General features: G+C 37.7%; 1 protein-coding gene across 1 annotated transcript in view; it reads right to left on the bottom strand.

Moving 5' to 3' along the window:
- Window positions 1–5431, bottom strand: part of USP33 (ubiquitin specific peptidase 33) — a 47763-nt gene extending 42332 nt beyond the window's left edge. The window contains exons 1-4 of the mRNA XM_007946494.1: window positions 5330–5431; window positions 5090–5143; window positions 4605–4667; window positions 2881–3033 (exon numbers count right to left, since the gene is read on the bottom strand). Of these exons, the coding sequence (XP_007944685.1) occupies window positions 2881–3033; window positions 4605–4667; window positions 5090–5143; window positions 5330–5410 (351 nt within the window). The 5' untranslated portion in view covers window positions 5411–5431. The remainder of the gene's footprint in view (window positions 1–2880; window positions 3034–4604; window positions 4668–5089; window positions 5144–5329) is intronic.
- Window positions 5432–15232: the final 9801 nt, after the last annotated feature.

The following is a 15232-nucleotide window of genomic DNA, read 5'->3' as shown; positions in this document are numbered from 1 at the left end:
TTTCAGCTAAGATCCATGTGACATCAGCAATAATATCGCTCATTCCACATCCTCTTCTGAATCCAGCTTGAATTTCTGGATGTTCTCTGTCAAAATACTGCTGCAACCATTTTTTAATTATCTTCAGCAAAATTTTAGTTACATGTGATATTAATGATACTATTTGATAATTTCCACATTTTGTGTGGTCATCTTTCTTTGGAATGGGTACAAAGATTGATCTCTTCTAGTCACCTGGTCAGGTAGCTGTCTACCAAATTGGCATAGACGAGTAAGTACCTCCAGCAAGGCATCCATTTGTTGAAACAGCTCAAGGGGTATTCCAGCCTTGTTTTTTACCAGTTCCTTCAGTGCAGCTTCAACTTCTTCCTTCATTATCATTGGTTCTTGATCATATGCCACTTTCTGAAATTGTTGAACATTGATCAGTTCTTTTTGATACAGTGACTCTATGTATTCCTTCCATCTTCTTTTGATGCTTCCTGCATCATTCAGTATTTTGCCCATAGAATTTTTCAATATTACAACTTGAGGCTTGAATGTTTTCTTCAATTCTTTTAGCTTGAGAAATGCTGAACATGTTCTTCCCTTTTGGTTTTCTAACTCCAGGTATTTGCACATTTCATTAAAATAATATAATTCCACTATTCCCCAGAATTGGTTTTAACTCAGAGGTTACAACTAACTGATGGCCTACTGGATAAATGTTAGCCCACCTTGTTAAACAAATAAACAAAACAACATTAAGCTAATGTTTTAAAAAAACTGGGAGTGCTCACATAAAAATCAGAATTTACAAGCTCTCTTATGGGCTCAAGGAACTCTGGTAGCACAGTGCCTAAGACATTTGACTGCTAACTGAAGGCTGGCGGTTCAAATCCACCAGCCACTCCTTGGAAGGAACACTGGGCAGTTAACTTTCATAGAGATACCACCTCAGAAACCCAAGGAGGTGGCGCTATGAGTCAAATCGACTTGACAGCAATGAGTTTGGTATTTTTTTTCTTATAGGATCAGAAGATCTAAGCATATTGGATGATTTTAGGAACAATGAGTTGAAGGAGGAAGCTGAACAGCAGCATGCATTTAGCTCGTACCCTCTGCTTCTCCAATTTATTACTGTCCTATCCTACCTCTGGATAGTGCTTGACCGTGTTTCTTTCTGTTGTACACAGCCTCGCTAGGAATCAGATCCAACTTGATGGCACCTAACAACAACATTCTACCTCTGCAATACATGCACATATCATTATACCTACCCACTTTGTACATTTACTTTACCCTTCCTTGTACCTGTTATTAGACATTTGAGTAGGCTTCATATTCTCACTTTGTGATTTAACTTTTTTTAAAAATAATTATTTTTATAAAGATGTAACATGCTCATTACAAAGTATTTCAATACAGTGAAGTAAAGAGGTTTTTAAAAAATTATCCAAAAATCTTACCACCTAGGACAAACTTCTGTTTTCAAAAAAATTTTAATGACATTTGCATGGTTTCTAATATTCTATTATTTTATAAACAATGTTGTGATGAACTGCATACAAAACAACCTATAATTTTGTTCCTCTAAAGTAATTTATATGAATATTTTTTTTCTTCTTGGTAATTTATTCAACAATGGAATCATCAAAAAGCTATATGAGATTAAGTTCAGGTCTTTCATGTCTTAACATATTTATAAATTGCATTTAAAAGTTATAAGTTTACTTCTAAGAAGTACCAGTATACTTATTCTACCATATTCAATATTCTTTAGAGTTTGCAATCTACTATGACAAGAATGAGAACAGATAGCTGTTCTACCTTCTTTGTGAGAAGTATTTTCTGATTATTTTTTCAGTATTTTCATTGGTATTTCTTTTGTGATCCTTCTGCACTTACTCTTGCAACAAGCTTTCTAGATGAACACTAACTATTACCCTTATAGACTTGTTACCAGTTCCTTTTGTGATCTACACTTTTAGTTTAAATCACATTACATTTTTAATAATGTAAGACAAGTTCAAGAAAAACACTATTAGGAGTGTGAAAAAGGATAGGACATTTCTGAACGCCAAATAGCTATCAGTGGGAAAACCGGTAATGGTGGTGATTTATTAACCAGAGTCATTCAACTGTAAAACTGGTAATGCAATATTCCTTGTCTAAACCTAATGACCTTAAATTATATAATGTATGAAGCAAGCAAATTTATTATCACAGATGTCTACCTCAGAATGTGATACAAAGACACAACAGAAAATGCTAAAAGTTGGTATCTGGGAATACAAGTATAGAAATACAATAATTTATTTTTATAATATACCTGGGGAAAACACTTGCTAATCGGTTAATCAAATCATATAGTACAAATGATGATCAGAGTAAGTTAGGAAAAACACAATTCTGATTTCTTCATTTCCCTTCTCCTATTTTTAGGAGAAAAAATTCTAAGAAATTCTGAAAATCAAGTGATTAATCTTCATAAGCCTACACATATTTTGAGTTAGTCTCTTGATCTAACCAGAGCAAAATCTTTAACTAGAGACTAATGGTAATGATTATTATATTCTATCTGATTCTCAATAAATTAGTAAAATGTTCACAGTAATACCAGTAGGGTTGAGAAAAGAGGGAAATAAAGGGAAGGGGAAAGGGAGTTATATTAATTTGAACCTGCCTTTCCTTATCAGAGAGTATCTATCTACTACCTCTTCCTAGAATCAGATTTGCTAGAAAAAGATGAACACTACTTAAATCAGCTTTTTAAAATCACTCTTAAGCCATGTTACAGGAACTTTTTAAAGTATAGGTTAGACAAAATTCTGTTAAATTTTATCTCTATGGCATAATCTGAAATTATTTGATATTTATAACTAAATGAATTTAGATTACCTGGACACTGTTTTCTTGTGTTGGATGAAGCTGTTTTACATGAGGCAACGAAGGCTGAGTTCCTAACTTCCTATCCAAAAATACTTCTTTGCTACAAGCATAACACCATACTCGAAGAGTAGTAAGGTTCACAGTTAGATAATGCTTTGTCTCCTGTATAATTTCAGAGTGAGAAGGGAGGGGGAACAAAATTAGTCACAATTGAATAGTATTTCAAAATATCATAGAAGATAAACTGCTAGCCTTTGATAAATAAGAATATGCCCAAAAGAAAAGAGCTAACATAAAGCACAAGAGAAATAAACTTTAGATAAACTGCTATAGGTAGTGATACTGCCTCGGAAACCCAAGGAGGGGTTGCTATGAGTCGTGGTCGACTCGATGGCAAATAACAACAACATTGTGAATAATAACAATATTCAATCTTAATCTAGAAGTTACTCTGTTATCATTTTTTCCACTATTCATTATACAAACATAAGAGTATAAGAGTTTCTGTTTCACATTTATAAACTTAAGTATAATCAAGACAATCGCTGATAATAACATGTAACTATTCCATGAAATATGAAGTGCAACAAGACTCAAACGACATGAATCAAAGCAGAAAGCCACTCAATCAATAGTCAGAATATGGTCTTGGCTAGGTAAGAGTCCAGTCTTTCTCAACTGGAGTTGTGTAAAAGAAATAGATCCTAACAAAAATGATTTGAGTGACTGTTTTATCAGTCTTCTCAAAGATGGTACATACTTTAGTACTTCTAGATGTATAGCAGTAACTTGGTTAATTACACACTATAATGCCTGAGAACCTTGGGGTATTTGAGCTTAATTCTCTTGAGGAGCCTTGGTTGAGAATGGCTAGATGCTGAAGAGATTATCAATGTGAAAAATATGCAGCACATTCTCAAGAAAGTGACAGTCTAGAATGGGAGAATAACTTAGTACAGGTAGTCCCCAACTTATGATGTATTTGAATTACAACAAATCACACTTAGGACCGTCAGTTTTTTGGGGGTACATTTTATTGTTAGTAGTGTGTACTACATAAAATGTTACAGTATGTAATTTGCTGATGTTATCATTCTCAAATGTTCACTTGCAGATGTTTATATGTAATGTTTCCAACCCTCAAATACAAATGAAGATAGGGTTTTATAAAGATACTGATAATAAAAGGCAATGATAGTGGGGGAAAAAAAAATTTAAATGTTCAATTTACATCAAAACAGACTTATAACAGAGTCACCAGAATGGAATCCTGACCTAAGTCAGGGACTACTTGTATATATATAAGAAAGGCATGCACAAATTTACATGGGAAGCATCAAAAAACCAGTGTGAAGTAGAAAGCAGACTCCAGTCAAAAAGAACTGCAGGAAAAGGTAATCTTTAAGCTGAGATTTAGTAGAGAAGTTAGCTAGGCCTTGTCACACCTTTAAGCATCCACTCTCTACCCTGACCTTGATAACCTCCTAATATTCCAGCTATCACTTCTATAAATCTAGAGGTATACTTCTTTAATCGCTCTTAATTACTTCATTCTCCTCCTGATTTAGCAATCCCCCGCGCCCCACCTTTCATAGAGTGTATAAACTAAGCTTTAATTCAATTTATCTAAAAAGCACAAAATTTTTAATTATTTGTATATGTTTTTACTTTCCCTCAGACTCCCTTATAAAAAACAAAAACAGGTCTTGCATTAAAATTTTTTATATACATACCTGAGAATGTATGGTGCTGTGATCTACTTGGGATTCACCACACCCAACATATGAACATCTGTTCTATAAATAATTTTAGAAAAAGGTAAATAAAATATCTTGTGACATAAATATGTATAAATATATAATAGCATAAATATTACAATTAAGCTTTGATCACTTATCTTTACTTAACGATTAAATGACTTTCCTCTCAGTTAATTTAAAGATCTCATATGCAAAGGAACAAAATCAAAGTATTTCTAAGCTAAAAGTTATGTCACTTCTAATAAAAAGCAAGCATAACATCCTAGAATCATTTACTAAAACTCTGAAAAAGTAGTGTAAGTAAAAACTCTCCCAAAGTTTAGTTTCATTTTTTGTTATCAATATGATCTTTTAATGTTCATTTATGAAATTCTTTAAGTGTCAAATTTTTTCCCCTGCTTATCATTATTCACATCTAAATTTTTCATAACAGGAAATTTTTAAGGAAAAAAATTTACCTCTAGGCACGCCCAAAGATTTGGTCCTCTGACTTTACAATCCTGACAAGTACCCTACGAAAAGAGGCCATACTGACATTATTGTTATAGTGACATGCCCAAATACATACAATTCATGTACAAAACAATTTCAAATACAAAAACTGGGACTCATGAGAATAGAGCATTATAGTATTTATTGAAAAATGCATATTTGGGAGAACATGATTATTTTAAGGCAAAAGAAAAGCTCTATCTTACATGAGATTTTTCTATTAAATCTTCTTTTGTTATTTCTCCAACTGAATCCAAATGTGGACAATGATTACGAAAAGCTGACATTCTGCTAGAAATTTTTTCCTGTTTTCCAAATGAGATGGTATCTATAAGAAAAAATGACCCCAAAATATTAAAAATTTTAAAATGCTAAAATATTAAAAATTAAAGAAAGAGAACATTAAAAATAAATTTTCACATCTTTACTCTCTTAAAAAAATGTTAAAATACTTACAGGTGAGTTTCATAATTGAGGTTAATTTAAACAATGGAAATTGGTATACTCCATAAACACTTTATTCAAATGGATACCTATGAATTTAAATTTGGTTCTCCACACCCTTTGCTGCTTTCCTCCTCTCCCCCAGCCATTTCACTTTGTGTAGGTAAATAAGAAAAAGAGAAAAAAAAATTCAATTTTGAAGTAGCCCTGGTAGCACAGTGGTTAAGCGCTTAGCTGCTAACCAAAAGGCTGGTGGTTCAAACCCACTAGTCACTCCACAAGAGAAAGATGTGGCAATCTGCTTCTATAGAGATTAAAACCAAAAACCAAATTCACTACCATCGAGTCGGATCTGACTCATAGAGACCCCTCCTTGAGTTTCCCAGGCGTTATCACTACAGAAGAAGATCGCCCAATCTTCATTCTGAGCAGTGGCTGGTGGGTTTGAACTGCCAGCCTTCTGGTTAGCAGTCAAATGCCTTAGGCATTATGCCACCAGAGCTCCTACAGAGATTATAGCCTTGAAAATCCTATGAGACAGTTTTATAAGGTCACATGTTAGAGTCAACTCCACAGCAACAGGGTTTGATTTTTTAGGTTTTATAGATACCTATATATCCACCTAAGGAGCTCTGATGGCACAGTGCCTAAGGCATTTAGCTGCTAACCAGGAGGTTGGTGGTTCAAACCCACCAGCCACTCTGCAGAAGAAAGATGGGGCAATCTATTTCCATAAAGATTTATTGCCTCAGAAACCCAATGGGAGCCGTTATGAGTCAGAATCAACTTGATGGCGGAGGGTTTTTTTTTTTCTTTTGGGGGGGGGCAGTTATATATCCATCTACGGCAACTAGTTTTGGTTTCTTAGTTTATGTCTTATGTGGGGAGTCCCTGGGTGGCATAAATGGTTAAGTGCTTGAACACTAGCTAAAAGGTTGGTAGATGGAAGCCACCAAGAGGTGTCTCCAAAGACAGGCCTGATACTCTACTTCCAAAAGGTGATATAGCCTTAAGACCCTATGAAGCAGTCCTACTCTCCTACTCTGCACGCATGGGTTGCCATGAGTGGTTACAGACTCAACAGCAATCAATAACAACACACCTTATAGGTAAGAGCATGGGCTCTGAAGTCAAACAGGCCTAAGGATACCACTAATAGTAGAATGATAGTGCCTAACTTACATGGTTATTGTAAGGATTAATTGAGACAGTAGGTATAAAGTACATGTACACACACTGCACATACATATAAATATATACAAAGAATATTATTAGACACTCTGAAGGATCCCCTTATATGGCTTTTGAGGTAATCAGTGAAGCCTCAAACTCCCTTCCCCATGAGACCTCCAGTTTCAGGCTGATATAGTTTCCCAAATCAATTCTATTTTTCCTGATACTGAGTTTCCTCAAAGCCATTAAAAAAAGGCAAAAGATTTTTCAATCCCAATCTACTTAATTCTCCCCAAGGAATACAATATTATAACTATAATTTATGAGAAAAAATAAATTACAATAGGAATATTACTTTCAAATATATATATATGTGTAGTACTTCCCATTTTTCATGATTTTTACTAAAACCTTATGAATTCTAGAGCTAACTCATACATTATTCAATGCACATAATTCTTAAAATTGATTCTAGTGAGTGATTTCCAAGAAAAATTCCCAAGTTTCAGTCAACATTTCTAGTTCTTCTTTTGGCCATACATTCTTAGTAGCAGGACTTCTCTCCTGTTCTTACTTCAACTTTGGGGGTTAGAAAAAAGTTAAGGAACTTACCAGGAGAACACAAAACAGTTTAAGTTTTACTTTCAGAAATATTGTATATTTAATTGATTTTAGTGGTTTGTTAGTCAGTCAATAAATCCCATAGGTTTCTAACAGAGTCATACTCACTGCCGTGGAGTTGAATCCAACTCACAGAGACCCCTCCTTGGGTTTCCGAGGCAATATCACTACAGAAGTAGATTGCCCACCTTACTTCCAAGCAGTAGCTGGTGGACTTGAACCACCAGCCTTCTGGTTAGCAGTCAAATGCCTTAGGCACTACGCCACCAGAGCTCCCATGCTACTCTCTATGCTTAATAGTCTATCTTTTTTGCTGAAATGTGAACACATTAGAAAACACACTAAACAAAACAAAAAGTTTTTTGTTTTTTTTTTTTGTTTTGTTTACAAATTTATAGAATCTAAATACCCATCAATATATGAATGGGCAAATAAACTATGGAACATACATTCAATAGAATACTACTCAGCCAGTAGAAGAAATAAAGTCTTTAACACATGCTACAATATGCATAGACCTTGAAGATACTATGCTGAGTAAACTAAGTCAATCACAAGAGGACAAAAATTTAATGACCTCACTTATATAAAAAAATGAGAAAAGGCACAGTTTTATTAGTGGTTACCAGGGGACAGAGGGAGGGGCAAAGGTGGGGTTATTGCTTACGGAGTACTGTACCGAGTTCCTGTTTACAGTGATAGAAAAATCCCATTAAGATTAGAGTTGTACAGCCAATTACAGTTACATACTATCAGTTAAGCTATAGATCTGTAAAATGTTAAACTGGCAAAAGTTGTGTGATAGACATCGTCTTAGACAGGATTCTTTAGAGAAGCAAAACCAGTGAAGCTTATACATACGTAGAGAGAAAAATTTATCTCAAGATATGGCTTATGCTGTTGTAGAGGCTGGCGAGTCTCAAGTTCATGAGTCAAACGTCAAGCTGGAGCCTTCTCCTGACTCACAGCTGCAGGGGCTGACGAACCCAAGATCAGCAGGCAATACAGCAGGCTGTTTGCTGGTTCACAGCCTGCAAAGGCAACAATCCCAAGATCAGCAAGCAACTGGCAGATCACTGGGACAAGTCCAGAAGATGAGCCACACGCAGGATCTCAAACAAAAAGCCAGAGATCTTTTCCAGATCTTTTCCATATTTATCAGAAGCAGGTCACACCACTAAGCAATCTCCCATCCAACTGATTTGACTGATCACAGCAGATCTCATCATGGAGGAGATGTTATGTCAGATCATATTAGAGCAGACAAGACATCATAACTGCTAAATTACTTAGAATCATGGCCTAACCAAATTGACACACAACCTTAACTATCGCAGATATATTTACAACCGAAAAAAAAAAAAGTAGCTGCTGAGGCTGTTTGTGTACAACCAAACACCTCATGGGATTTGGTTCCTTAGTTAGGGTCATGGTTTCATGGGACATTCCAGTTAACTGGCCTTAAAACATGTTCTACCTCCTAGTTTGTTGCATAGTGCCTGGAGCCTTAAAAAGCTTCCAAGCAGCTATCCAAGACATAACTGGTCTCTATTCACCTGGAGAAACACAGGAAGGAGAGAGTCAGGAATGAGAAGAGGAAATGGAACGTGTGGCTAATTGCTTCTATAAACAACTGCTTCCTTTGCCATGAGACCAGAAGAACTGGCTGGTACTCAGCTACCATTGCTGATCATTTTGTTCACAGATTCTCTAGAAGAATCCTAATCAAAAGGTGTGTGTGTGTGCAAAAACGGCAAGGAGGTCACATGTTCCAACCTCCTCTAACCCTACAAGGGGAAGGCAGGATTACCAGCAGTAACCCAAGGCCTGTTGCTACAAGGCCAGACATGTTGCCTCCCTCCAGCCCTTTCACCAACCATTCCTCCCAAAGCACCACCACCTCTCTCCTGGGTTTGATAATTCGCTGCAGTGGCTACACAGAGCTCACAGATTATGGGGTTTATTAGGGAAGCACCACAGGCTACAATTCAAGTTCAGGAAAAATGCTCAGTCTCTCTCCCAGCCCACCGTCCCTCAGCCAACAGTCTCTCACAGACTCTTTCCCAGCAATGCTGGTCCCTCGGTGTCTCACTCAGCAATGCATGTCTCTTGCGTCTCTTTCCCAGCAACACGTGTCTCAGGAGCCCATGTCTCTTTCAGCAGCACGTCTTCCTCAACCAGCAGTGAGAGAGAGAACTCTGCCTCTAGGAAGCTTCCTTCTGAGCCCTGCAGGGTGGTCAAACTAGCCAATCATAGCATCAGAACTCTAAGCACCTGAGAGAGAGTGGGCACCTCCCAGAACATTGTTTTGTGCCACTCCCAACAGAAATACTCCAGGTGGACACCTTCAGCAATCAGGAGCTCCTCAGTTGCTCATAGCAAATCCCACCTTGGAGTTTACAAAGACTTATGGGTAGAAAAGCCACACTAAGTAATTTACTACACCACAGTGTGTGGGGGGAGGTTAAGAACAGAATTTCGTAATTTTTATGGAATCCAGACTTTTTTGAGCCATGGAGGCTGGATGAACTCTGAAACTACTGCCCTGAGATAATCTTTACTTTAAACCAAAAGCATTCCCTAGAAGGCTTCCTAAAACCAATTTTTACTAGTTAAGTTAAACTGTTATTTATCTGCTTTGATCATTATGCTCTTTTAAGAACTATCTAAACGGGATCAAATTGACAACAGCAATTCAAAAGATTAGATAGGAAGTTTAGGGGGCAATGAGTTTATGTTAATGGGCAAGGAACAACTCAAAAAAAGAGGGTGAGAAAGGTTACACAACTTGAATAAAATAATCAGTGTCACTGAATTGTACCTGTAGGAATTGTTGATTTGGTATATGTTTTTTTGTGTATATTCCCAACCACAACAAAATAATTATATTAAAAAACTCTTTTAAGGAACAATCATGGGAAAAGGAAGGGCTGCTTATGCACAGGGAGACAGCTCAGGGGGCAGGAGAGTATGGAGGGATGGACATTGGGAAGAGGTAACTATGGGGAGGAAGTGGGAGGGGAGCTGTTGCATTGTGGCAAACTGTGGTCAATGACATGAGACAAAGTATATGTGAACTGCTGTATGAAAAGTTAATGTACTCTGTAAATCTTCACCCAAATTTAAAAAAAAAAAAACTCTTTTAAAAAAAAGGATATGCAAATAAATATTTGTTGAATGAAAAAAAGTTAAGCAAAATAAAACCAATCCATTATTATACTATAACCTACAAATACACCAGAAATTCTGGGGTTAATACTTCACTGTGTCCAAAACAAAGCTTAGGGACATTAAAAGCTGAGAAAAGTCATCAGCAGCATTCTTGTGGTAAAAAACCTTTATTTATCCTTCAGTATTTTCCCCTGCTCATATATAATCATATACAAATACAGAAAAATACATGGTCTTTTTGTCATTATTTATTAAACATGCAATCATTTTTCATGTTTATTAATCTTGTTTTTCTTATTCAATACTCTGTCCATTTTTGTGACACAGATATATAATATTCCATTATGCATGCATTTCATAAATTATTCAATCCATTCTCCTATCAATAGACATTTACTTTGTTTCCACATTCTCCCATTAAAAACATCCTTGAATATATAACTTATATATAACCTGGTGCAAACAGTTAACATACTCAGCTGCTAACCAAAAGGTAGAAGATTCAAGTCCACCCAGAGGCAAGACACTTTGGAAGAAAGATCTGGCAATCTACTTCATTTCAATCAGCTATTGAAAACCTCATGGAGCACAGTTGTACTGACTCTTATGGGGTTGCCATGAATCAGAATCAACTAGATGGCAACTGATTACTAGCTATATAGAACCATACGTGGGTCATTTTTTAAAAAATAGATTTTACAAGCTTTCTTTCCAAGAGGGGTGTAACCACTTACACTTCCACTGACAGGATACAGGAATACCATATTCTGCACATCTCTTCCAGCAATAGATATTTTTTTATATTGCCACTTGATGGGTGTATTATATTTCAGTAGGACTTTAATTTGCATTACTCTGACAGCCAATGAGTTTGAATATCTTTTCATGATGTGATGGCTAAGATTGTACGTAGTAAACTTGGCTGGGCTATGATTTTAACTGGTTTAGTAATTACAATGTTATCTCTCATGATGAGATCTGATGTGAGTGTGATCACCTCTGTGATGAGATCTACTGTAAGCAGTCAATCAGTTGAGGGGGCGTTTCCTTCAGGGTGTGTCTGCTTCCAATACATATGGAAAACTAAGGGAAAGAGCTCTACCTTTTTGCGTGAAATCCTGCATCTGGCTCATCATCATCTGGACTTGACCTAGTGGCATGCGATACTGCCTGACATTTTATCTGCCTATCTTGGATTTGTCAGCCTCTGAAGGCAGCAGCCTGTTGTACTACCTGCCAATCTTGGGTTCATCAGCTCCTGCAGCTTCAGGAGAGGCCTCTAGCTTGACCTTTGACCCACTTGGGACTTGCCAGCCTCTGCAGCTTTGTGAGCCATTTCCTGGATAAATTTCTCTTACCTCTCTCTATATAAGCTTCATTAGTTTTGCTTCTTTAGAGAACCCACCCTAAGACTCGTGACTTTTATGGTTTCTTGGATTTGCTCTTTTATTAACTGCTGCTTTGAATCTGGCCATTATTTAAGCCTGGCCATTCTCACTTTCAAGGAGCATTCTGGCTACACTCCTTGCAAGACAGATTTACTCTTTCTTCTGAAAGTCATGAGATTTTCAGTATTCTTGGACAACACCACGTTTCAAAGGCACCAAGTCTTCCTTATTCATTATCCATCTTTCACATGCATATGAGGCAACTGTAAATACCATGGCTTGGGTTGGGCACACCTTAGTACTTCAAAGCAACATCATTGCTCTTTCACACATTGAAAAGTCTTTTGCAGATTTGCCCAGTATAATATGCCATGTGATTTCTTGACTGCTGCTTCCATGGGTGTTGATTGTGGATCCAAGTGAAATGAAATGCATTTATTAGACCCTCCAAAAAAATGTTGTATACAAATGTGAGGATCCCTGCCAGGTTCTTAATGGTTTTCCAGTTAGCTTATTTGCTATAATCTCCTCCTGTTCTTAATTTACTTAAGATTTCATTAGAAATGATCTTGATGAACTTTTCCAAATGACTAATCATCACCTACTTACTATTTTCCTTGTTTCACTTTGATGTGATCTTTCATATTAACAGATCTGATATTTAATGATCCCTGAAGGGAACTCTGGTGGCATAGTGCCTAAGGCATGTGATTCCTAACCAGAAGGCTAGAGGTTCAAACCCACCAGCCACTCCTTGGAAGGAAGATTGGGTAATCTACTTCCGTAGTGATACCGTCTCGGAAACCCAAGGAGGGGTTGCTATGAGTCAGATCAGACTCGACCACAGTGTGTTGTGTTTCTGTTTGCACTGGTACAATATTACCTATTGGATCATAATGTATTATTCGTCTGTTGATTCATACTTAGATTCTGCTGGCTAATATTTCACTGAGAAATTCTTTATTTGTAAGCATAAAGGAAATTCATCTTTTTAGGCAGCAATTTTTTTTCTTTTTCTTTCTATTGTGATTTGGGTGGAAGCTTAGAAAGCAAACTGGCTTGCCATTCAACAATCCACACACATTCTGTTTACTGACATTTACTGCAATCCTCACTCTTAATAGCATCCTTCCCACATCCTCATCCCTATGCCCACCCCTTCCCTTCATTCTCTCTTCCTATCCCCTTTCACCATCCTAGCTCTATTACTGGGAGCTCTGGTAGCATAGTGGCTAAGGCACTTGACTGCTAACCAGAAGGCTGGCAGTTCAAACTCACCAGCCACTCCTCAGAAGGAAGATGGGGCAATCTACTTCTATAGTAATATTGCCTTGGAAACCCAAGGAGGGGTCCTATGAGTCAGGTCTGACTTGATGTCACATAACAACAACAACAACAGCTCTATTCCTGGGCAAATGCTCTCCTCTTAATGTCATATGCTTGATTGCTGAAATGAGGGAGCATATCCTCCTGATACGACTATTCACTTTATAGATCTATCATTTGGCTGTTTAGGAAGAATTTTTAGGTCCTGGGAATAAAGTTTGTCCAAGTCACAGAAGCTCTGGTAGCATAGTGCCTCTGGCGCATGACTGCTAACCAGAAGGCTGGCAGTTCAAACCCACCAGCACACCCCGAAAGGAAGGTTGAGCAATCTACTTCTGTAGTGATACTGCCTCGGAAACCCAAGGAGGGGTTGCTATGTGTCAGACCTGACTAGACAGCAGTGAGTTTGGTTTGTTTTGGTTTTGGTTCTTTATAAATTAAATGAAACTTAGCTGTGAAACCATTTGCTGTGCTATATATCTTTCAAACATAGATCTTTTTTTTTTTTTTTTTAAATTGTGATTTGGGTGAAGATTTACAGAGCAAATTCACTTTCCATACAGCAGTTCACATATACTTTGTCTCATGACATTGACCACAGTTTACTACAATGCAACAGCTCCCCTCACACTTCCTCCCCATAGTTACCTCTTTCTCTGTGTCCATCCCCCATGCACTCCTGCTCCCTGAGCTGTCTCCCTGTGCATAAGCAGCCCTTCTTTCTCCCATGACTGTTCTCTCCAGGGAGAGTATCTACTTGAGGTAAATGTTCAACTCATATGCCTGTCTTTTGTTTGGCTGGAAACCACAGGTGTGGGTTCAATTCCAGATCTGAAGGGCAGCTAGGGGCCATAGTCTCAGTGGTTCCACCAGGCTCTACCGGACCAACAAACCTGGTCTGCCCCCCCCTTTTTTTTCCTCCAAATGATTTTGAGTTTTGTTCCACCTTGTTCTCCTTCTCTATCAAGGATCTCCTACATAGATCCCCTTCCAAGTGGATGACAGTGGTAGCCGAGCACCATCTAGTTCTTCTGGTCTCAAGTCGTATAGGCTGCAGATCGGATGGCATACCAGTCACTGGGACTAACTGTTTCCATGAATTTTGGTTTTCTTCATTCTTCTTTGCTCTAGACAAGAAGAGACCCATCATTGCATCCAGATGGCAGCTTGCTAGCTTTGGCAGTCGCTACTTGCCAAAGTAGGAGGTGGAACAATCAAACATAGATCTTGAATCATCTTTTCAATCCTTTCATGGGAATTGGTCAATTTAAGTTTTTCACTTCCTGGGTCAATTTTAAGGAGCTCTGGTAGCACAGCAGGTAAAACTTCAGCTGCTAACCAGAAGATTAGGCATTCAAATCCAATGGCTGCTCCAGAGGATGAAGATGAGGCAATCTACTTCCATAAAGATTTGCAGCCTAAGAAACCCAATTGGGCATCCCTATGAATTATCATCGACTCAGTGGCAGTGGGTTTGGTTTTGGTGTGGGTCAAATTTACAAATTTGTATTTTGCTATAAAATTATCAATTTTCAACTCTGGCATCATAGCAAGGAGCTCTGGAGGAGCAGTGGTGAAGCAGTCAGCTGCTAACCAGAAGGTTGACAGTTCGAACCCACCAGCTGCTCTGTGGGAAAAAGATGCATCAATCTCTTGCAAAGAATAAAAACCAAACTCACTGTCATCGAGTAGAATCCAACTCATAGTCACCACTCCTTGGGTTTCTGAGGCAGTATCTCTTCCGGTAGTAGATTGCCCAATCTTCCCTCCAAGGAGTGGCTGGTGGGTCTGAACAGCGAGCCTTCTGGTTAGCAATCAAATGCCTTAGGCACTACGCCACCAGAGCTCCCTTGGTAAAAATTAAAGCCTTGGTAACCCTATGGGGCAGTTCTACTCTGTCCTATATACAGTTGCTAAGAGTCAGAATACTCTACAGGCAGTATATTTGGTTGGTTTGAATGCATTAATAAGGCACAATTAGGTTAT

The sequence above is a fragment of the Orycteropus afer genome, unplaced genomic scaffold, assembly GCF_000298275.1.
Source record: "Orycteropus afer afer isolate SDZICR_OR568_19922 unplaced genomic scaffold, OryAfe1.0 scaffold00164, whole genome shotgun sequence".
NCBI lineage: Eukaryota > Metazoa > Chordata > Mammalia > Tubulidentata > Orycteropodidae > Orycteropus > Orycteropus afer.
Note: the sequence above shows the minus strand (reverse complement) of the source record. Positions and strands in the feature narration are given on the sequence as shown.